Below are 22890 nucleotides of genomic sequence, written 5' to 3'. Positions count from 1 at the left end.
GAAGGTGACCACGGCTGTCACCCCCGGGGTGGCCGAAGGTGACCACGGCTGTCACCCCCGGGGTGGCCCTGGGTGGACCACGGCTGTCGCCCCCGGGGTGGCCCTGGGTGACCACGGCTGTCACCACCGGGGTGGCTGAAGGTGACCACGGCTGTCACCCCCCAGGGTGGCTCTGGGTGACCACGGCTGTCACCCCCCAGGGTGGCTCTGGGTGACCACGGCTGTCACCCCCGGGGTGGCCCTGGGTGACCACGGCTGTCACCCCCCAGGGTGGCTCTGGGTGACCACGGCTGTCACCCCCGGGTGGCCCTGGGTGACCACGGCTGTCACCCCCCGGGGTGGCCCTGGGCGACCACGGCTGTCACCCCCCGGGTGGCCCTGAGTGACCACGGCTGTCACCCCAGGGTGGCCCTGGGTGACCACGGCTGTCACCCCCGAGGTGGCCCTGGGCGACCACGGCTGTCACCCCCGGGGTGGCCGAAGGTGACCACGGCTGTCACCCCCGGGGTGGCCCTGGGCGACCACGGCTGTCGCCCCCGGGGTGGCCCTGGGCGACCACGGCTGTCGTCCCCGGGGTGGCCCTGGGCGACCACGGCTGTTGCCCCCGGGGTGGCCTTGGGCGACCACGGCTGTCGCCCCCCGGGGTGGCCCTGGGCGACCACGGCTGTCGTCCCCGGGGTGGCCCTGGGCGACCACGGCTGTCACCGCTGGGGTGGCCCTGGGCGACCACGGCTGTCGCCCCCGGGGTGGCCCTGGGCGACCACGGCTGTCACCGCTGGGGTGGCCCTGGGTGACCACGGCTGTCGCCACCCTCGGGGACAAGGTGGCGGCCGGTGCCACCCCGGGGTGGCCACGGCGGGACGGGGCTGTGCCCCCTCCATCCCCCCGGGATTCCCACGGGGACAGACCCGAAGGTGTCGCCGCCCCCACCCCCGATTTGGGGTGTCCCCCCCTCCCCCCTCGGGAGTGTCCTGTGTCCCCCTCCCAAATTTTGGGGGTGTCCCCCGCCACCCCCAAGATGGCGCCGGGGCGACCCCCCCCCCCCCCGGCCCCACGCGCCGTCGCGCTGGTTGACGTCACACCCCCCGCGCCACACCCAAGATGGCGGCCCGCCGCGCTGTCACCACAGAGGTCTGACCTTCCCAACATGGCGGCGCAGCCGCGACGGCTCTGGCGCCGCTCAGTGACGTCATACGGGAGGCGGGACGGCCTTAAAGGGGCCATGACCGCGCGGGGGCCGCGGCCGCCGCCAGGGCCGGAGCGGGGCGAGACCGGCGGCCGGTGAGGGGGGGGGGAATCCCGGGGGGGGGGGGGTTCCGGGGGGGCTTTACCGGCTTTGAGGGGGGGCCCGTGGGGGCTTTACCGGCTCTGGGGGTCCGGGGGCAGCGAAGGTTTGGGGTGGGGGGGGGGCGGGTCTGAGGGCAGTGTGTGGGGGCGGGGGGCGCTGAGGGGAGCGAGAGGCGGGGGGGGCACCGGGGCCCGGGGGGGCGATAACGGGGCCCGGGGGGGCGATAACGGCTTGGGAGGGGCAATAACGGCTTGGGAGGGGCAATTCGCGAGCGGGCAATTAAGATGTGCGGGGGGGGTGAATAATTAATGAGAGGGTAATAACGGCCCGGGGGGGGGGTGGGAGGGGGCAATAAGGGCCTGGGGTGGGGGGGGGGGTAATTTGTGAGGGGGCAATTAAGATGTGAGGGGAGGAAATTAATTAATGGCGGGGTAATAACGGCCCGGGTGGGGCAATAACGGTTGGGGGGGCAATAAGGGCCTGGGGGTGGGGGCAAAATAGATAAGGGGGGGCAATAAAGATAAGAGGGGGCGACAAAGATAAAGGGGGGCAATAAAGATAAAGGGGGCAATAAAGGTAGGGGGCAATAAAGAAAAAGGGGGGGGCGTCTCGCCGTGAGGGGGAAATTTGGGGTGGGAATTGGGGAAGGGGGCAATAAAGTTTTGGGGGGGGGGGGGCAGTAAAACCTTAGGGGGGTAATTTTGGGGTGGGGGGGGCTGTTGGGGACAGTGTGTGGGGGGGCAGTTGTCACCTGGAGGGGCCCTGGGGGGTGACACATGCCAGCCTCGGTGCCGCTGTCACCTCCCCGGGGTGTCCTTGGGAAGGACAGGGGGACAAGCGGGGACGTAACGGGGCCGGGCCCGGTGGTGGCACCGATGGGGTGACAACAGGGACGGGTGGCACGACCCCGTCCCCAAGGGAGGGGACACCGAAGTCCCTTTCGGCCACTCCATGTCCCTGAGTGCTTTGGGGACACCCTGGGGACACCCGGGGTTTCCCCGCTGGGAGGCGGCACCTGGGTGCCACCCACTCGTCACCGTGCGTCCCTCGGTGCCACCGCGTGTCACCGACTGCTCCTTCTCCCCGTTTCTCCCGTTTTTTCCCCCGGTTTCCGGCAGGATTTTGGATGGGCACAGCCCCGCCCGGCCATGGGGCAGAGCGAGTCGCAGCAGGAGGCCGAGGTGGGACGCGTCCCCCGTCACACCCCCCCTGCCCCGGTGTCCCCAAGGCTGGGGGGCCACCGGGGCTCAGCTGTCCCTTGTCCCCGCAGGGCTCGCTGCTGAGGGGGGCTGCTGGCCGTCTTCAGCAGGGAGCAGCTCCCGGCGCGCGCGGTGAGCGGCGGCACCGCGGTCCCCGTGTCCCCAACCCCACCGGTGCAGTGAGCAAGAGGACGCTGTCCCCGTGTCCTAGTGTCCCAGTGTCCCCATGTTCCCGGGCACAGGGTCCCCGGGGACAGGGTCCCAATATCCCCAGTGTCCCCATGTCCCCGTGTCCCCAGTGTCCCCATGTCCCAATGTCCCCAGTGTCCCCAGTGTCCCCATGTCCCCATGTCCCCAGGCACAGTGTCCCCAGGGACAGGGTTCCAATGTTCCCAGTTTCCCCATGTCCCCAATGTCCCCATGTCCCCAGTATCCCCATGTCCCCAATGTCCCCATGTCCCCAGTATCCCCCATATCCCCATGTCCCCAATGTCCCCATGTCCCCAATGTCCCCAGTGTCCCCATGTCCCCAGTATCCCCATATCCCCATGTCCCCAATGTCCCCATGTCCCCAATGTCCCCAGTGTCCCCATGTCCCCAGGGACAGGGTCCCAATGTTTCCACTGTCCCCATGTCCCCAGTTTCCCCATGTCTCCAGTATCCACATGTCCCCAATGCCCCCAATTTCCCCATGTCCCCAGGGACAGGGTCCCAATGTTCCTAGTGTCCCCATGTCCCCAATGTCCCCATGTCCCCATGTCCCCACTGCTGCTCAGCACCCCCTGAAGGGACACAACCCCGTCTCCTGGGAATGTGTCCCGGTCCCCGACACGGCCGCGCCCCTTCCACCCCGGCAGCACCATCGGTCACCCCCCGCGCTTGTCCCCGTCCCTTGGGGACAAGGTGGGGACAAGATGGGGACACCCCCCGTCCCTCCACAGCTGCTGGGGACCATCCTGGCCCTCGCCGTCGTCGTCATGGCCATCGCCGTGCTGGGCTGGTGGCTGCGCCTCAAGAGTGAGTGCCACCCTCGGGCTGGCCCCGGGGACGGGGGTGACAGCACCGTCCCCTCACGCCGTCCCCTCCGTGTCCCCAGAGGTGCCCGCGCAGGAGCCGCCCCGCTACCGCTTCCGCAAGCGGGACAAGGTCCTGTTCTACAGCCGCAAGATCATGCGTAAGGTGACCCTCGGGGCGGCAGCGGGGCTGGCACCGCGCTGCCGCCGGCGGGTGACACTTTGTCCCCGCCGCGCCAGGTGTCCCAGTCCACGTCCTCGCTGGTGGACGCCACCACGGCCAGCGGCGCCGCGCGGCCCCGCAGCCGCAAGAAGCTCAAGGTGCTCAGCATCGCCAAGAAGTGAGCGGGCGGCGGGATCGGGATCCGTCCGCGGCAGCGGGATCGGTGGCCGTGTCCCTGCTGGGTCCCCGCCGTTGTCCCCACGCTGTCCCCTCGCTGTCCCCAGGGTCTCGGCCAGCTTCCTGCGCATCCAGAAGGAGCCGCCCACGCTGCAGCTGAAGGAGCCGCCGCCCTCGGTGCTGGAGGCCGACCTGACCGAGTTCGACGTGGCCTCGTCGCACCTGCCCTCTGAGGTGCTCTATATGCTCAAGAACGTCCGGTGAGCGGGGCCAGCCTGGGGCCGGGCTCGTCTGTGGGGTTGGGGTCTGTCCGTGGGGCCGGGGTCTGTCCGTGGGGTCGGGATCTGTCTGTGGGGTCAGGATCTGTCCGTGGGGTTGGGATCTGTCTGTGGGGTCGGGCTCGTCTGTGGGGTCGGGATCTGTCCGTGAGATGTGTCCATGGGATTGGGGTCTGTCTGTGGGATCGGGGTCTGTCCATGGGATGCGTCCATGGGATGTGTCCATGGGATCGGGGTCTGTGGGGTCGGGGTTTGTCCATGGCATGTGTCCATGGGATCGGGGGTCTGTGTGTGGGGTCAGGATCTGTCCATGGGATCGGGGTGTGTGTGTGGGGATGGAGGTCTGTCTGTGGGATGTGTCCATGGGATTTAGGGTCTGTCAGCGGGGTCGGGATCTGTCCATGGGACTGGGGTCTGTCCATGGGATCTCTCCATGGGATCTGTGCCCGGGATCGGGGTCTGTCCTTGGGGATCAGGATCCGTGTATGGGATCAGGGCCTGTGCTTGCGGGTCGGGATCCATTGACGGGGTCGGGACCCATTAAAGGGATCGGGATCCATTAATGGGGTCGGGATCCATTGACGGGGTCGGGATCCATTGACAGGGCTGGGATCCATTAATGGGGTCGGGATCCATTAATGGGGTCGGGATCCATTGACGGGGTCGGGATCCATTGATGGGATCGGGATCCAGCACTGGGGCCAGCACTGGGCTGTAGGGATCAAACTCCCCCCTTGGACACCTCTCCAAGGGGATCCCTGCATCCCCCCCCCCACATCCCTGCTGTCCCCGCGGTGTCCCCGTGTCCCCGTGGTGACACGGCTGTCCCCGCAGCGTGCTGGGACACTTTGAGAAGCCGCTGTTCCTGGAGCTGTGCAAGCACATGGTGTTCCAGCAGTGCCAGCAGGGCGAGGACGTGTTCCGGCCCGGCCAGCCCGACACCAGCATCTACGTCCTGCAGGAGGGCAAGCTGGAGCTGCTGCTCACCGAGACGGTGCGGGCACACCTGGGGACATCGGGGACAGACCGGGGGACAGCCCACGGCCAGCCGGGGATACCCAGGAGATACCCAAGGACATCTTGGGACAGCCAGGGGACACCTGGGGACACCCAAGGACATCTTGGGACAGCCAGGGGACACCTGGGGACGCCCAAGGACATCTTGGGACAGCCAGGGGACACCTGGGGACGCCCAAGGGCATCTTGGGACACCTGGGGACACCCAAGGACATCTTGGGACAGCCAGGGGACACCTGGGGACACCCAAGGGCATCTTGGGACAGCCAGGGGACACCTGGGGACACCCAAGGACATCTTGGGACACCTGGGGACACCCAAGGACATCTTGGGACAGCCAGGGGACACCCAAGGACATCTTGGGACAGCCAGGGGACACCTGGGGACGCCCAAGGACATCTTGGGACAGCCAGGGGACACCTGGGGACGCCCAGGGATATCTGGGGAACAGTTCAGGGAGAGATGGGGACACCCAGGAAACACCTGGGGCACCTGGGGGACACCAGACACAGTCAGGGACATCCCAGGGGAGTTCAAGGACACCCAGGGGACACCTGGAGATGCTCAGAGACAGTTGGGGACACCCTGGAGACACCCCAAGGATATTCAGAGACACCCCAAGGACGCCCCAGGAACATTCGAGGACACACAGGGGACACTCTTGGACACCCAAGGGACACCAGGGGACACTCAGAGGACACCAGGGGACACGGGGTGTGTCCCAGCAGGACGGGAAGGAGACAGTGATGAAGGAGGTGTTCCCTGGGGACAGTGTCCACAGCCTGCTCAGCATCCTCGACGTCATCACGGTACCGGCCACGTCCCCAAAGCCTTGGGGACATCGCGGGGGCTGTCCCCAAACCCTGCCACGCCCAGCTGGCATGTCCCCAGACCCCCCTAAGCTCAGTGGGTGACCGTGCCCAGCCTGCCCAAGCTGTCCCCAAACGCCTCCAACGCAACCGTGGCCATCCCAACCCCAACCTCGACTGTCCCCAAGTGTCACCAACTGTCCCCAAACCCCTCCAGCTCAACCATGGCCACCCCAAACCCAGCTGTGACCACCCCAAACCCAACTGTGACAACCCCAAACCCAGCCATGGCCAACCCAAACCCAACTGTGACCACCCCAAACCCAGCCATGGCCAAACCAAACCCAACTGTGACCACCCCAAACCCAGCCATGGCTACCCCAAACCCAACTGTGAGCACCCCAAACCCAACTGTGAGCACCCCAAACCCAACTGTGAGCACCCCAAACCCAACCATGACCACCCCAAACCCAACTGTGACCACCCCAAACCCAACTGTGACCACCTCAAACCCACCTGTGACCACCCCAAGCCTAGCCAAGGCCACTCCAAACCCAACTGCCCAAAACCCCAGTGCCACCCATGGCCTTCACCAGTCCCCAGCTGTCCCCAAGTCCCATGGGTCCCCTGACCCTGCGGTGTCCCCAGGGCCACCAGCGGCCGTACCGGACGGTGTGTGCCCGCGCAGCCGAGGACTCCACGGTGCTGCGCCTGCCGGTCGAGGCCTTCTCGGCCGTCTTTGAGAAGTACCCCGAGAGCCTGGTCAGGGTTGTGCAGGTGAGCTGGGCTCCGGGGGACCCCCGGGTGGTCCCTCGGGGCGGCAGCGGTCCCATGGTGGCCTCGTGTCCCCCCGCAGATCATCATGGTGCGGCTGCAGCGCGTCACCTTCCTGGCCTTGCACAACTACCTGGGCTTGACCAACGAGCTCTTCAGCCACGTGAGTTCAGGCTGAGATTCGGGGGGTCCTGGGCTGCACCGGCTCCCTCTGATGTCCCCCCAGCCCCTCTGATGTCCGTCTGTCCCCAAACCTCCAGGACATGCAGCCCCTGCGGCTCTTCCCGCAGCCTGGCCACGCCGCCCGCACCAGCCCCGTCCGGCACGGCAAGCGCGGCCTGGGCAGCACCGATGAGGGCCGGGACACCGGTGAGGCACCAGGAGGGTCCTGAGACCCCCACCCCGAGCTTTTCTGGGTCTCCGTGCTCAGTTTTTTGGTGGGGGGGTCTCATCCCGCAGCCGAGCTGATGAAAGCCGCCGGCCTGGAGGCGCCGGCACCGCCGCCGCTGCTGAGCCGCTGCATCTCCATGCCCGTGGACATCTCTGGTGGGTGCCAGCCCTCCCAGGGGTGTGGCTGTCACCCAGGGGTGGCTTTGTCCCCATTTGGTGACCCCCGTGACCCCGCCCAGGCATCCAGAAGGGTCCGCGCTCCGATTTCGACATGGCCTACGAGCGCGGGCGCATCTCGGTGTCGCTGCAGGAGGACAGCACCGGCGCCTTCGGGCAGGTATGAGGGGGTCCATGCTGAATCCCCCCCCAAATCCCACCCAAATCCCACCCAAAATCCCACCCAAATCCCCTCCAAATCCCCCCCAGGTGTCCCAGGAGCCCAAGGAGCGCAAGTCGGTGACGCTGGAGGAGCAGCCCTCAGGGATCTACCACTACAGCTCCTGCGAGGAGGACACGGCCACGGGGACAGGGACGGGGACGGGGACATGTCCCTTTGGGCCCTACCAGGGCCGCCAGACCAGCGACATCTTCGAGGAGGCCAAGCGGGAGCTCATCAAGCTCATGAAGGTCGAGGTGAGGGCGGCCACGGGGTCAGCAGGGCTTTGTGGGGTCGGGATGGGTTTCTCGTGGGTTCCTGCTGGTCCCTCGTGGCTTTGTGGTGGTCTTAGTTACCTTTATGGTGGTTCCCCATCACTTTGAGGTGGTCCCTATGACCGAAGGGTGGTCCCCATGACCTCAGGGTGGTCCCCAGTCATCACTTTGTAGTGGGTTCCCATCTCCTCATGGTGGTCTCTGTGGCCTCCTGGTCATTCTCTGTCCCCGTGGTCTCCTGGTCATCCCATCCCCTCGTGCTGACCCCACAATGGTCCCATTCTCCTTTCCAGGACCCTTCTCTCCTCAACAACCGCGTCCTGCTCCACCATGCTAAGGGTGGCACAGTCATCGCCCGCCAGGGTGACCAGGTGGGTTCTGGGGACTGTCACCTCCATCTCCTGCCCCGTGTTGGGGGGCAGAAACAACCTCAGAACCACCGGGGTGGTGAGAACAAGAACCAGAAGAACCCCCCATGGTGGTGGTGCTGGTGGGACCTCCCACTGAGGTGATCCCAGGGTGACCTTGGGAGGTGACAGGGCATGACAGGACGTGACAATTGTCTGGTCCACCACACCAGGGTGACCGGGTGGGTTTTGGGGACCGTCACCTTGTGCTGGGGCAGAAACAACCCCAGAACCTGAAGAACGTGCCGTGGTGGTGGTGCTGGTGGGACCTCCCAGGTGACAGGGGACATTTCTGGCAGGACGTGAGCCTGCACTTTGTGCTCTGGGGGTGCCTGCACGTGTACCAGCGCATGATCGACAAGGAGGAGGACGTGTGCCTGTTCCTGACGCAGCCCGGCGAGCTGGTGGGACAGCTGGCCGTGCTCACCGGGGAACCCCTCATCTTCACCATCAAGGCCAACCGTGACTGCACCTTCCTCAAGATCTCCAAGTCCGACTTCTATGAGTGAGCCCGTGTCCTTTGGTGTCCTTGGGGGGCCACCAGGACCCGAAGTGGGTGCGATCCCCTCATCTCCATCGCTTTGCGGTGCTCGCCGTGACCTCGGGGATCCCACATCTCTTTTGGGATGGTTCCTCATCGCTTTGGGGTGGTCCCACAGCTCTTTGGGATGGTTCCCCATCGCTTTGGGGTGGTCCCACATCTCTTTGGGATGGTTCCCCATCACTTTGGGGTGGTCCCACATCTCTTTGGGATGGTTCCCCATCGCTTTGTGGTGGTCCCACATCTCTTTGGGATGGTTCCATCACCAGAGCCTCTCCCCAGGGAACATTCCCAGCCCTAGGGTGGAATTCCGGGGTGTCCTGAGCAAGGCCACAATGATCCTGGTGGCTCCCCTTGTCCCTGGGGTGCTCTGTGGGGTTCCCCACCTCAGGGGGGACGTTTCGGGGTCACCACGGTGCCCTGTCCCCCCCCAGGATCATGCGGGAGCAGCCCAGCGTGGTGCTGAGCGTTGCCCACACCGTGGCCGCCCGCATGTCGCCCTTCGTGCGCCAGATGGACTTCGCCATCGACTGGATGGCCGTGGAGGCTGGCCGGGCGCTCTACAGGTGAGTGACCACACCCAGGTGTCCCCCTCAGCTCGGGGAGGGCCACCAGGGGTGCCACGGGCGCTGTCCCCAGGCAGGGGGACAAGTCGGACTGCACCTACATCGTGCTCAACGGGCGGCTGCGCTCGGTCATCCAGAAGGGCAGCGGCAAGAAGGAGCTGGTGGGCGAGTACGGCCGCGGTGACCTCGTGGGCGTGGTGAGTGCCACCCCGGGGACGCCTCGGGGACAGCGGTCCAACGTCCTCGGGTGGCTCCACGGCCTCGTCCCGCAGGTGGAGGCGCTGACGCGGCAGCCCCGGGCCACCACGGTGCACGCGGTGAGGGACACGGAGCTGGCCAAGCTGCCCGAGGGGACCCTCAACAACATCAAGCGCCGATACCCGCAGGTACCCCCGGGTGTCCCTGCGGGGTGTCCCCGTGTCCCCACGGCCTGGCTGGTGGCTGTGACTCTTAATTGAAACCAACTTCAATTAAGGATTTAATGAAGCTGTTGGAGGAGGAGAGTGGAGGAAGGGGTGGTAGCACCTGAGGTCTTGAAGGATGGGTGGTGCTGGCACTGAGGTTCCCATGGATGGGGAGTGGTGGCACCTGAGGTCCCCAAGAGTGAGGGTTGATGGCACCTGAGGTCTTGAAGAATGGGCAGTGGTGGCACCAGAGGTCTCCATGGACAGGCAGTGGTGGTGGCACCCAAAAACTGCTGTAGGACACTACTCTTGGGTGTTGATGAGTCTCTGCCATGTCTGATGGCCATCCTCGTCCTCGTCCCCACAGGTGGTCACCCGCCTCATCCACCTCCTGAGCCAGAAGATCTTGGGGAACCTCCAGCAGCTCCGCGGGCCCTTTGCAGGTAGAACCTGGGGACAACGGGGTGGCCTTTGCGGGGCTGGTGGCCGTCACCAGAGCGGCGTGTCCACTCCTCCGTGTCCACCCAGGGTCCGGCCTGGGCATGGCCTCCAGCTCGGAGCCCATCAACCCCACCAGCAACCTGTCGACGGTGGCGGTGCTGCCCGTGTGCGACGAGGTGCCCATGGCGGCCTTCACGCTGGAGCTGCAGCACGCGCTCAACGCCATCGGTGAGTGACCACGGGGCGCTGACCGTGGCAGCGACCATCGGACGGTGACCATGGGTCGTGGCGCCCCGCTGACCTGGGGTGGTGATGGTTGCAGCCCCACAGGGCGGTCTTGGCCGTGGTGGGCACCGTGAGAGTGACGGTGGCATGGTGGCAACCATGGCACGGTGACCACAACTTGATGGCGTGATGGTGACCACAGCATGGTGGTGACTATAGCCCCGCGGCATGGTTGACCATAGCATGATAGTGACCGTGGCGTGGTGGTGACCTGGGCATGGAGGTGACCACAGCCCCATGGCCTGGAGATGACCACAACCCCATGGCACGGTGGTGACCGTGGCCTGGAGATGACCACATCCCCCACCTCCGCAGGCCCCACGCTGCTCCTCACCAGCGACATCATCCGCGCCCGCCTGGGCTCCTCGGCTCTGGAGAGGTAACGGCGGTGGGCAGCGGCGTGGCCACGCGCCCCAGGCCGCCGCTGACCGCTCGGTGCCCCCGGGCAGCATCCAGGAGTACCGGCTGTCCGGCTGGCTGGCGCAGCAGGAGGATCTGCACCGCATCGTGCTCTACCAGACCGACTGCACGCTGACCCCCTGGACGCTGCGCTGCATCCGCCAGGCCGACTGCGTCCTCATCGTGGGGCTGGGTGACCAGGAGCCCGCCCTGGGCGAGGTGGGACGGGCACACGGCGGGGACGGGGACACGAAACATGGGGAGGTGTCCCAGCGCTCCAGGGGGTGACACAGCCTTGTGCCGGTGCCGCCGCAGCTGGAGCAGATGCTGGAGAACACGGCGGTGCGGGCGCTGAAGCAGCTGGTGCTGCTGCACCGCGAGGACGGCGCCGGCCCGGCGCGCACCGTCGAGTGGCTCAACATGCGCAGCTGGTGCTCGGGCCACCTGCACATCCGCTGCCCCCGCCGCGTCTTCTCGCGCCGCAGCCCCGCCAAGCTGGTGAGCGTCCGTCCCCCCTCCCCTGCCACCAACCCCTGCCCTGGCCGCCGGCCCTTCCCCGGGGGTGGCCGCTGTCATTGTCACCCACTCTGTCCCCGCCCCGGCAGCGGGAGATGTACGAGAAGGTGTTCGAGAAGAGCGCCGACCGGCACAGCGACTTCTCGCGCCTGGCGCGCGTCCTCACCGGCAACACCATCGCCCTGGTGCTGGGCGGCGGCGGCGCCAGGTGGGACACGCCTGTCCCCGTGTCCCCCTGTCCCCATGTCCCGTGTCCCCGTGTCCCCGTGTCACTGTATCCCCCTGTCCCCACCCCCACGGTGCCCACAGCCACTGATTTATCCCGGTTTTCCCTGGACTCTTCCCCGGCAGGGGCTGCTCGCACATCGGGGTCATCAAGGCCATGGAGGAGTCGGGGATCCCCATCGACCTCGTGGGGGGCACCTCCATCGGCGCCTTCATCGGCGCGCTCTACGCCGAGGAGCGCAGCGCCGTGCGCACCAAGCAGCGGGCACGGGAGTGGGCCAGGGTGGGTGACAGGGACACGGGAGTGGGCCAGGGTGGGTGACAGGGGCACGGGAGTGGGCCAGGGTGGGTGACAGGGGCACGGGAGTGGGCCAGGGTGGGTGACAGGGACACGGGAGTGGGTCAGGGTGGGTGACAGGGGCACGGGAGTGGGCCAGGGTGGGTGACAGGGACATGGGTGCAGGCCAGGGTGGGTGACAGGGCCATGGGAGTGGGTCAAGGTGGGTGACAGGGCCATGGGAGTGGGCCAGGGTGGGTGACAGGGACACGGGAGTGGGCCAGGGTGGGTGACAGGGACACGGGAGTGGGCCAGGGTGGGTGACAGGGACATGGGAGTGGGCCAGGGTGGGTGACAGGGGCACGGGAGTGGGCCAGGGTGGGTGACAGGGACACGGGAGTGGGTCAGGGTGGGTGACAGGGGCACGGGAGTGGGCCAGGGTGGGTGACAGGGACATGGGTGCAGGCCAGGGTGGGTGACAGGGCCATGGGAGTGGGTCAAGGTGGGTGACAGGGCCATGGGAGTGGGCCAGGGTGGGTGACAGGGACACGGGAGTGGGCCAGGGTGGGTGACAGGGACACGGGAGTGGGCCAGGGTGGGTGACAGGGGCACGGGAGTGGGCCAGGGTGGGTGACAGGGGCAAGGGAGTGGGTCAGGGTGGGTGACAGGGAGATGGGAGTGGGCCAGGGTGGGTGACAGGGACACGGGAGTGGGTCAAGGTGGGTGACAGGGACACGGGAATGGGCCAGGGTGGGTGACAGGGACACGGGAGCGGGCCAGGGTGGGTGACAGGGACACGGGAGCGGGCCAGGGTGGGTGACAGGGCCATGGGAGTGGGTCAAGGTGGGTGACAGGGACACGGGAATGGGCCAGGGTGGGTGAAAGGGACACGGGAGCGGGTCAAGGTGGGTGACAGGGACACGGGAGCGGGCCAGGGTGGGTGACAGGGACATCCCCACCCCAGGGACCCCCTCAGCCTGTGCCTAGCTGGTTCTAACCCAGCCTCTTCCTGTTCTTCTTCTTGCTCTTTTTTCCTTTTGTTCTCCTTCTTCTTCTCCCTCTGTTCTCCTCCTTTCCTGCTCCATTTTCTTCTGCTTTCTTCTTTGGGGTTTTTTTCTTCTCTGATTCCCCTTTTTTGATCCTATTTTTTTGTATTTTCCTCCTTTTTCTTCCTCTTCTTTCTGTCCTTTTCTTTCTCCTTTTTCATTCTTCATCTTGTCCCTCTTTCCTTCCTTCTCCGCTTCTTTCTCCTCCTTTTCCTTTTTCTTATTTCTTCTCTTCCTTTTTCTTCCTCCTTCCATTTTTTTCCTTTTCCCCCTTTTTTTAACTTCTTTTTCTGTCCTTACTCATTTCTCCTTCTCTTCTTGCTCTTCTTCCTTCTTCATCTCCTTCCTCCTCCTTTTTCTTCCTTTTCCTTTTCTTTCTTAATTTCTTTCCTGCTCCTTTTCTCCTTTTGTTTTTCTTCCTCCTTCTCCTCCTCCTCCTCCTCCCCAGTGCATGAATTCCGTTTTTGAGACCGTGCTGGACCTCACCTACCCCATCACCTCCATGTTCTCGGGCTCGGCCTTCAACGCCAGCATCAACCGAGTCTTCCAGGACAAACAGATCGAGGTGTGTCCCCCTGAGATGTCCCCCCCACCCAGACCCCTCCCCGATGTCCCCGTGGTGTCACCCAGCCCGTGCTGTCCCTGCAGGACCTGTGGCTGCCCTACTTCAACGTCACCACGGACATCACGGCCTCGGCCATGCGGGTGCACACGGACGGTGAGAGCTCCCTGGGGACACGGGGTGGGGACGCGGGGCAGGGGTGGCGGCGTCCCGAGCCACCAGGAGCCGCTGACCCCACCTTGGGGACATCAGCAGGGCGGGGAGGGGACAGCGGGGGCTGCACGAGGCGCTAACACCACTGCTGACCACTAACCCCAGTAACCACCCTGTGCAGCACAGGGACACACGGCGGCAGTGCTGGGCGGGGTCGTGGCGGTGGCGGTGGGGACGTCGAGGCGGGGTGGGGTCATTGTGGCGCCGGTGGGGACATCACGGTGGTGTTGGCGACGTGCTGGTGGTGGTGGTGGCGGTGGGGACATCGTGGTGGCGGTGGGGATATGGTGGAGGGGACATGGCGGTGGTGGCGGGACCATTGTGGTGGCTGCCCCTCGTCCTCGCCCGCTGCCGGAGCTCACCTGGGACATTGAGCCGTCCACGGCCACCCCGCCGCTGGTGGCCCCTGCCCGTCTTCCCCCGCTGGCCTCTAACACCCACTAATCCCCGCTGACCCCTCTAACCCAGCCCCCTCCCCACACCGCTGGCTGCCAACGTCCCTCTGTCCCTCCCCGGTCACCCCCTGCGGTCCCCGTGGCCGTGACCGTGTCCTCTCCGTCCCCAGGCAGCCTCTGGCGCTACGTCCGAGCCAGTGCCTCCTATACCCCCTACCTGCCTCCGCTCTGCGACCCCAAGGACAGCCACTGGCTGGTGGACGGCTGCTATGTTAACAATGTCCCAGGTCAGCACCTCACTCGCCGGGGCCACCCCCCAAAAAAAACCCAAAAAACGCCAAAAAAAACCGCCCCAAAAACCACCACAAAACCACGTCCAGAGCGTCCACACCACCGGTCAGGGTGCACCGGGGTTCCTCTGCCCGCCACGGGGGCGACCCGTGGGGCGCAGACGCATCCCGGCGCGGGCAGGGCGAGCGGCGAGGGCGAGTGCCGGGGCGGCGCCGGCGCTGACGGCGTTTCCCGGTTCCGTTCCCGGTTTCCCGGTCCCGTTCCCGGTGCCGTTCCCGGTTCGGCCGGCGTAGGCTCGCTCTGGCGCTACGTGCGCGCCAGCATGACCCTCTCGGGGTACCTGCCCCCGCTCTGCGACCCCAAGGACGGCAACCTCCTGATGGATGGGGGGTACATCAACAACCTGCCAGGCAAGTGCGGCCGCCGCGGCGCCGGCGGCACCGCGGGCGCGGGGCGGGGGCTCGGCCGGCGCACGCACGGACGGACGGACACAGCCAGGGCGGAGCGGGGACGTCTCTCGCTTGGTTTGGCGGCGTCTCGGTGGCGTTGATGGGCGAGGGATGGCTAGCTGTTGTCTGCCAGTGGGTTTTTTTCCCCTGTGTTGGGTGGTTTTTCCAGAACGTTCCATGGGTTTTCATGGTCAGGATCCATCCGTCTTCCATCTTCTCCCGGTGGTTTTTCCATGCTGGGTGCTTTTCCAGAACGTTCCATGGGTTTTCATGGTCAGGATCCATCCGTCTTCCATCTTCTCCCGGTGGTTTTTCCATGCTGGGTGCTTTTCCAGAACGTTCCATGGGTTTTCATGGTCAGGATCCATCTGTCTTCCATCTTCTCCCGGTGGTTTTTCCATGCCAGGCAGCTTTCCAGAACGTTCCATGGGTTTTCATGGTCAGGATCCATCCGTCTTCCATCTTCTCCTGGTGGTTTTTCCATGCCAGGCAGCTTTCCAGAACGTTCCATGGGTTTTCATGGTCAGGATCCATCCGTCTTCCATCTTCTCCCAGTGGTTTTTCCATACTGGGTGGTTTTCCAGAACATTCCTTGGTTTTCCACGTGTAGCATCCATCCAGCTTTCATTATCTCTTGATGCCTTTAATACGTTGGGTAGTTTTTCCAGAACATTCCATGGGTTTTCGTGGTCAGGATCCATCCATCTTCCATCATCTCCTGGTGGTTTTCCCATGCCAGGCAGTTTTTCCAGAACATTCCATGGATTTTCATGGTCAGGATCCGTCTGTCTTCCATCTTCTCCTGGTGGTTTTTTATGCCAGGCAGTTTTTCCAGAACATTCCGTGGATTTTCATGGTCAGGATCCATCCATCTTCCACCTTCTCCTGGTGGTTTTCCCACGCCAGGCAGTTTTTCCAGAACATTCCAGGTTTCTTCCTGTGCAGGATCCATCTCCCATCCCTCTTCCGTCATCTCTTGATGTCTTCAATGCTGGTCAGCCTCTTGGGGCATCTCCACTCTCTGTGTTCTCCTGGTGTCACCTCCTGGTGTCACCTCCTGGTGCTGGCACCAGGTCCTCTCCCGGCTGATTTCCATCCTCCACCTGCCTTGGTCTCCATCCTGCGCCGTCCCTGGGTGTCCTCGGTGACCTCCTGGGCCACCTTCACCCGTCATCGTCCATCTCTGGACGTTCCCATCTCCAGGTGTCCTCTCCGTCCCCCTTCACCTCCCTCCATCTCTTGATGTCCTCTCCAGGCCTCTTCTGGCCATTCTGGTCAGAAGGCCACCACTCTGGTGGCCTTGGGTGGTCACCCTTGTCTCCTTCACATGCTGGGAACCTTCCTCCATCCTGCAGCCTCATCACCACCACCTTGGGTGACTCTGGTGGCATCTTTGGGCTCCTTGGGTCTGAAGCCACCTTCCTCCATTATCATCATCGCCATCATCATCATCATCATCCCTTGGTGCCCTCCAGGATCACCTCCACCCCCTTCCCTGTGGAAATGACCTTCATTGTCATCATCATCATCATCATCATCATCATCATCATCATCATCATCCCTTGGTGCCCTCCAGGATCATCATCATCATCATCATCATCATCATCATCATCATCATCCCTTGGTGCCCTCCAGGATCACCTCCACCCCCTTCCCTGTGGAAATGACCTTCATTGTCATCATCATCATCATCATCGTCATCATCATCATCTCTTGGTGCCCTCCAGGATCACCTCCACCCCCTTCCCTGTGGAAATGACCTTCATTGTCATCATCATCATCATCGTCATCATCATTCCTTGGTGCCCTCCAGGATCATCATCATCATCATCATCATCATCATCATCATCCCTTGGTGCCCTCCAGGATCACCTCCACCCCCTTCCCTGTAGAAATGACCTTCATTGTCATCATCATATTCATCATCGCCATCATCATCCCTTGGTGCCCTCCAGGATCATCATCATCATCATCATCCCTTGGTGCCCTCCAGGATCATCATCATCATCATCATCATCATCATCCCTTGGTGCCCTCCAGGATCATCATCATCATCATCATCATCATCATCATCCCTTGGTGCCCTCCAGGATCGTCATCATCATCATCATCATCATCATCATCCCTTGGTGCCCTCCAAGATCACCTCCACCCCCTTCCTTGTGGAAATGACTTTCATTGTCATCATCATCTTCATCATCGCCATCACTGTCATCATTATCGTCCCTTGATGTCCCCCAGGACTTTCTCCATCCTCCTCCACCCTTGAGCCGTCTCCGCCTGCTCGTCCCCTGGTGCCTCCCTCCTTCCCGTGTCCCCTCCCGGAGGACACCCCCACCCTCCGCACCGCCCCCGGTGACCCCCAACGCCGCTGACCGCCGGCCGGTGCCTCTGTCCGTCCCCGCAGCCGACATCGCGCGCAACATGGGCGCCAAGACGGTCATCGCCATCGACGTGGGCAGCCAGGACGAGACCGACCTCTGCAACTACGGCGACTCCTTGTCCGGCTGGTGGCTCCTCTGGAAGCGCCTCAACCCCTGGGCCGAGAAGGTCAAGGTGAGACCGCGGGGTGGCCCTGGCAGGGGGACAGCGGGAGGTGGCACGTGAAGGAGGGTGGCACCAGGAGACACCAGGGGACGAGGCCAAGCTGGTGGAGATGGTGGGGTGGAGGAGGATGGAGAAGGTGCTGGGGGACATCAAGGGATGGTAACGATAGTGATGATGATGATGATTGCAATGATGGTGATGATGATGAGGATCACAATGACGATGACGATGACAACGACAATGATGATGATGACAGCAAGGATGACAATAATGACGACGATGACAATGACGATGACAATGACGATGACAATGGTGATGACGATGACAACGACAATGACGATGATGAGGATGACAATAGTGATGATGACGACAATGACAATGACAATGATGATGATGATGACAATGAGGATGACAATGATGACGACGATGACAATGACGATGACGATGATGACGAGGATGACAATGGTGATGATGATGATGACGACAATGACGATGATGATGATGACAGCGAGGATGACAATAATGATGATGATGATGACAATGATGACAGTGATGATGACGATGATGATGATGATAATGAGGATGGCAATAATGATGATAACAATGATGACAATGAAGACAATGATGATGACGATGATGATGACGATGACAAGGTGCCGGGCGCATCCCAAGTATCCGGTCCCGGCAGGTGCCGGACATGGCGGAGATCCAGTCGCGCCTGGCCTACGTGTCCTGCGTGCGGCAGCTCGAGGTGGTCAAGTCCAGCTCCTACTGCGAGTACATCCGGCCACCCATTGACCGCTTCAAGACCATGGACTTCGGCAAGTTCGATGAGATCTACGTGAGTCGGGGCTGGGGATGGCTCGGGAGCGTTGGGCTGGGAGCTGCAGATGTGGGTTGGGGTTCTTTGGTCATTGTTGGGGTTCTCTGGCCGTCACTGGATGTTCTTGACCATCCGTTGAATGTTCTTGAGCATCACTTGGGTGTCCTGGTCATCACTGGGGTGTCCTGGGCCATCTCGGGGGATGTCTGGGTCATCACTGGGCTGTTCTGGGCCATCTTGAGGGGTTCCTGGGCCATCTCGGGGGGTGTCTGGGCCATCACTGGGGTGTCCTGGTCATCACTGGGGCATCTTGGTCATCACTGGGGCGTCCTGGACATCACTTGGGTGTCCTGGTCATCACTGGGCTGTCCTGGGCCATCTTGGGGGGTTCCTGGGCCATCTCGGGGGGTGTCTGGGCCACTGCCCCCTGCCCGCTGCCCGCCAGGACGTTGGCTACCAGCACGGCAAGGTGGTGTTCGAGGGCTGGAGCCGCGGGGACGTCATCGAGAAGATGGTCAAGGACCGGCGCTCGGCCGACTTCTACGAGAGCAAGCGCATGGACGTGAGCTCGGGGACACGCGGGGACGCTCGGGGACGTGGACGGTGGTGGCTCACTGGGGACCTGCCCTGGGAGGGGCCACCCCAGCCTTGTCACTGTCCTTCGAGGGGTGTCACCTCCTGAGTGACCTCCTGTTACTGCCACGCGGTTCCTGTCACCCGCCCCGTCAGCCTTCGTCCCCCTGGTCCCTGTCCCGTCCCTCCCTTTGTCCCCTGCCCCATTGGTCCCTTCTGTCCCCTGCGGTGCTCAGGTGTCCCCTCACCTGTCCCCCGTGGTGTCCCCTCACCTGTCCCCCATGGTGTCCCCTCAGGTGCTCAGGTGTCCCCTCACCTGTCCCCTCACCTGTCCCCGGTGGTGTCCCCTCAGGTGCTCAGGTGTCCCCTCACCTGTCCCCTCACCTGTCCCCGGTGGTGTCCCCTCAGGTGCTCAGGTGTCCCCTCACCTGTCCCCCGTGGTGTCCCCTCAGGTGCTCAGGTGTCCCCTCACCTGTCCCCCGTGGTGTCCCCTCAGGTGCTCACCTGTCCCAGTGCCGGTTTCACGGACCTGGCTGAGATCGTGTCGCGCATCGAGCCCGCCCAGCCCTACCTGTCCGACGGCTACGGCGACGGTGACAGCGGGGACAGGGAGGGGACAGCAGGGGGACAGCACGACAGGGGCAGGGACACCCGGGGGAGAGGATTTGGGGCTGGGGGCGGAGATCTGAGGCTTGGGGGCTGGGTTTGGGATTGGGATTTGGGATTTGGGTTTGGGTTTGGGGCTGGGGGCTGGAATTTGGGTTTGGGTTTTGGGTTTTGGGTTTGGGTTTGGGGGCTGGAACTTGGGTTTGGGCTTTGGGTTTGGGTTCAGGGTTTGGGGCTGGGGGCTGGAATTTGGGTTTGGGTTTAGGTTTGGGTTTGGGGTCTGGGTTTGGGGTTTGGGTTGGGGTTTGGTTTTGGTGTTTGGGGTTTGGGATTGGGATTTGGGATTCAGGATTCGGGTTTGGGTTTGGAGTTTGGGGTTTGGGGTTTGGGTTTTGGGTTTGGGTTTGGGTTTGGTGTTTGGGTTTTGGGTCTGGGGGCTGGGATTTGGGTTTGGGTTTTGCGTTTGGGTTCAGGGTTTGGGGCTGGGGGCTGGGATTTGGGTTTGGGTTTTGCGTTTGGGTTCAGGGTTTGGGGCTGGGGGCTGGGATTTGGGATTGTGTTTGGTTTTGGTGTTTGGGTTTGGGGTTTGGGGGCTGGGATTTGGGTTTGGTTTTGGTGTTTGGGTTTTGGGTTCAGGGTTTGGGTCTGGGGGCTGGGATTTGGGTTTGGGTTTGGTTTTGGTGTTTGGGTTTTGGGTTTGGGGTCTGGGTTTGGGGTTTGGGTTTGGGTTTTGGGTCTGGTTTTGGGTTTGGGATTTGGGTTTGGGTTTGGGTTTGGGATTTGGGGCTGGGGGCTCACCCCACACCCCACTCCCCCAGAGGAGTCCGATTACCTGACCGAGTACGAGGACGAGGGCCCGGAGTCGCTGCGGGGCGAGGAGGACACGGCCGAGTGGGGCAGCGCCGAGGCCGTGAGTGACCCCAAAACCCGGGGAGGACCCCAAAACCCGGGGAGGACCCCAAAACCCGGGGAGATCCCCAAAACCCGGGGAGGACCCCAAAACCCGGGGAGATCCCCAAAACCCGGGGAGGACCCCAAAACCCGGGGAGGACCCAAAACCCGGGGAGGACCCCAAAGGGGGGGTGGGGGTGCCAAGGGCTCCCGCGCCCCTGTGTTGGGGTGGCGGCGCCATGGGGACCCCAAGAATGGGGATTGGTGATTTTGGGTTTGGCGATTTTGGGGTCCCAAAGGAGGGGGGGGTCCGGTGGCCTCGGGGACAGTCGGGACCCCGCAGGTGCCGTGTCCAGTGTCCCCTGGGTGTCCCCAATGTCCCCCGGGTGTCCCCGGTGTCCCCAATGTCCCCAGGGTGTCCCTAGGGTGACCCCAATGTCCCCAGGGTGTCCCCAGTGTGTCCCCAATGTCCCCAGGGTGTCCCCGGTGTCCCCAGTGTCCCCTGGGTGTCCCCGGTGTCCCCAGGGTGTCCCCAATGTCCCAAGGGTGTCCCCAGGGTGTCCCCAGGGTGTCCCTAGGGTATCCCCAATGTCCCCGGGGTGTCCCCAGTGTCCCAAATGTCCCCGGTGTCCCCAGGGTGTCCCCTGGGTGTCCCCAGGGTGTCCCCAATGTCCCCATTGTCCCCCCAGGAGGAGGAGAAGCCCCTTCGGCACCGCCCGGGCACGGCCGGGACCCCCCCGCCCCCCCCCGCGGACCCCGACGCCTTCTGAGGGAGCCGCCCCTCCCCCACCCGCCCCCCGCGGGTCCCCAATGTCCCCTCCCCCACCCGGGGGGGTCCCTGCCCCACCCCCACCCCCACCCCCATTCTGCACCTTCCCAGGACCCCCGGTGTCCCCTCAGTGTCCCCCCCCCTGCCCGAGTGGCCCTGGGGTGACACTGGGGGGGTCCCGGGACCCCCGATGTCCCCCCGATGTCCCCTCAGTGTCCCCTCAGTGTCCCCCCCCCCCGCCCGGGTGGCCCTGGGGTGACACTGGGGGGGTCCTGATGTCCCCTCCATGTCCCCCCCAATGTCCCCCCAATGTCCACCCCAGTGTCCCTCCAGTGTCCCCCCATGTCCCCTCCATGTCCCCTCCTGTCACCTCGGTGTCCCCTCAGTGTCCCCCCCCTGCCCGGGTGGCCCTGGGGTGACACTGGGGGGGTCCCGGGACCCCCGATGTCCCCTCAGTGTCCCCCCCCTGCCCGGGTGGCCCTGAGGTGACTCTGGGGGGGTCCCGGGACCCGCAATGTCCCCCCGATGTCCCCTCCTGTCCCCCTGATGTCCTCTCCATGTCACCCCAGTGTCCCCCTGGTGTCCCCCCCATGTCCCCTCCATGTTCCCTCCATGTCCCCACCATGTCCCCCCCGGTGTCCCCCCGTGTCCCCCTTATGTCCCCCCCGTGTCCCCTCCATGTCCCCCCCGCTGTCCCCCCCATGTTCCCTCCATGTCCCCACCATGTCCCCCCCGCTGTCCCCCCCGTGTCCCCTCCATGTCCCCCCCGCTGTCCCCCCCATGTCCCCCCCATGTCCCCCCCGTGTCCCCCCCAATGTCCCCCCAATGTCCCCTCCATGTCCCCTCCATGTCCCCTCCATGTCCCCCCCATGTCCCCCCAATGTCCCCTCCATGTCCCCTCCTGTCACCCCGGTGTCCCCTCAGTGTCCCCCCCTGCCCTGGTGGCCCTGGGGTGACTCTGGGGGCGTCCCGGGACCCGCAATGTCCCCCCGATGTCCCCTCCTGTCCCCCTGATGTCCTCTCCATGTCCCCTCCAGTGTCCCCCCCCGTGTCCCCCTTATGTCCCCCGCGATGTCCCCCCCAATGTCCCCCCCAATGTCCCCCCCATGTCCCCCCAATGTCCCCCCCGTGTCCCCCCGGTGTCCCCCCAATGTCCCCTCCATGTCCCCCCCGCTGTCCCCCCCGCTGTCCCCTCCATGTCCCCCCATGTCCCCCCTGGTGTCCCCCCCATGTCCCCTCCATGTTCCCTCCATGTCCCCACCATGTCCCCCCCCGGTGTCCCCCCGTGTCCCCTCCATGTCCCCCCTGGTGTCCCCTCCATGTCCCCCACATATTCCCCCAATGTCCCCCCGGTGTCCCCTCCTGTCACCCCGGTGTCCCCTCAGTGTCCCCTCCCTGCCCGGGTGGCCCTGGGGTGACACTGGGGGGTCCTGATGTCCCCCCCAATGTCCCCTCCAATGTCCCCCCCAGTGTCCCCCCCATGTCCCCCCGGTGTCCCCCCAATGTCCCCTCCTGTCCCCCCCATGTCCCCCCCATGTCCCCTCCATGTCCCCCCAATGTCCCCTCCATGTCCCCCCTGTGTCCCCCCCAATGTCCCCTCCATGTCCCCCCCGTGTCCCCCCCAATGTCCCCCCAATGTCCCCCCCTGTGTCCCCCCAATGTCCCCCCCAATGTCCCCCCCATGTCCCCCCCATGTCCCCTCCAGTGTCCCCTCCATGTCCCCCCCGATGTCCCCTCCTGTCCCCCCGTGTCCCCCCAATGTCCCCCTGTGTCCCCCGATGTCCCCCCCGTGTCCCCCTTATGTCCCCCCCGTGTCCCCCCCGTGTCCCCCCCGTGTCCCCCCCATGTCCCCCCCAGTGTCCCCCCGTGTCCCCCCAATGTCCCCCCAATTTCCCCCCCGTGTCC

The 22890-nt window shown here is 64.4% G+C and overlaps 1 protein-coding gene across 4 annotated transcripts; it reads left to right on the top strand.

The window, feature by feature from the left end:
• The first annotated feature begins 1136 nt into the window (after positions 1-1136).
• On the top strand, positions 1137-21041 carry PNPLA6 (patatin like phospholipase domain containing 6). Of its 4 annotated transcripts, none has more exons than XM_068178900.1 (36): positions 1137-1281; positions 2407-2469; positions 3429-3504; positions 3584-3661; positions 3741-3841; positions 3948-4100; positions 4953-5112; positions 5864-5944; positions 6593-6721; positions 6801-6881; positions 6979-7087; positions 7178-7264; positions 7348-7445; positions 7535-7741; positions 8053-8130; positions 8466-8671; positions 9142-9273; positions 9347-9470; positions 9546-9659; positions 10045-10120; positions 10206-10346; positions 10719-10782; positions 10853-11021; positions 11118-11300; positions 11408-11526; positions 11670-11826; positions 13315-13431; positions 13515-13584; positions 14207-14323; positions 14621-14737; positions 17184-17332; positions 18012-18164; positions 18592-18708; positions 19216-19312; positions 20144-20235; positions 20906-21041. In XM_068178900.1, exons 1-36 carry the CDS (start codon positions 1148-1150, stop codon positions 20984-20986), a joined length of 4230 nt encoding a protein of 1409 aa, XP_068035001.1. In that variant the 5' UTR covers positions 1137-1147; the 3' UTR covers positions 20987-21041. The 4 variants fall into 4 exon arrangements, with proteins under 4 accessions (XP_068035001.1, XP_068035002.1, XP_068035003.1 ...); XM_068178902.1 differs by having other exon boundaries at positions 1198-1281; positions 3584-3666; XM_068178901.1 differs by lacking the exon at positions 14207-14323.
• Positions 21042-22890: the final 1849 nt, after the last annotated feature.

The sequence above is a fragment of the Anomalospiza imberbis genome, unplaced genomic scaffold (assembly GCF_031753505.1).
Source record: "Anomalospiza imberbis isolate Cuckoo-Finch-1a 21T00152 unplaced genomic scaffold, ASM3175350v1 scaffold_61, whole genome shotgun sequence".
Taxonomy (NCBI): Eukaryota; Metazoa; Chordata; class Aves; order Passeriformes; family Viduidae; genus Anomalospiza; species Anomalospiza imberbis.
Note: the sequence above shows the minus strand (reverse complement) of the source record. Positions and strands in the feature narration are given on the sequence as shown.

What these genes read in the sequence shown, in the direction of transcription:
- PNPLA6 (XM_068178900.1), top strand. Translation starts at nt 1,148, where the DNA reads ATGGCGGCGCAGCCGCGACGGCTCTGGCGCCGCTCAGTGACGTCATAC. An exon ending in GCATCCTCGACGTCATCACG is followed by an intron (nt 5,945 to 6,592) that starts GTACCGGCCACG and finishes CGGTGTCCCCAG; the next exon opens with GGCCACCAGCGGCCGTACCG. An exon ending in GCCTGGTCAGGGTTGTGCAG is followed by an intron (nt 6,722 to 6,800) that starts GTGAGCTGGGCT and finishes GTCCCCCCGCAG; the next exon opens with ATCATCATGGTGCGGCTGCA.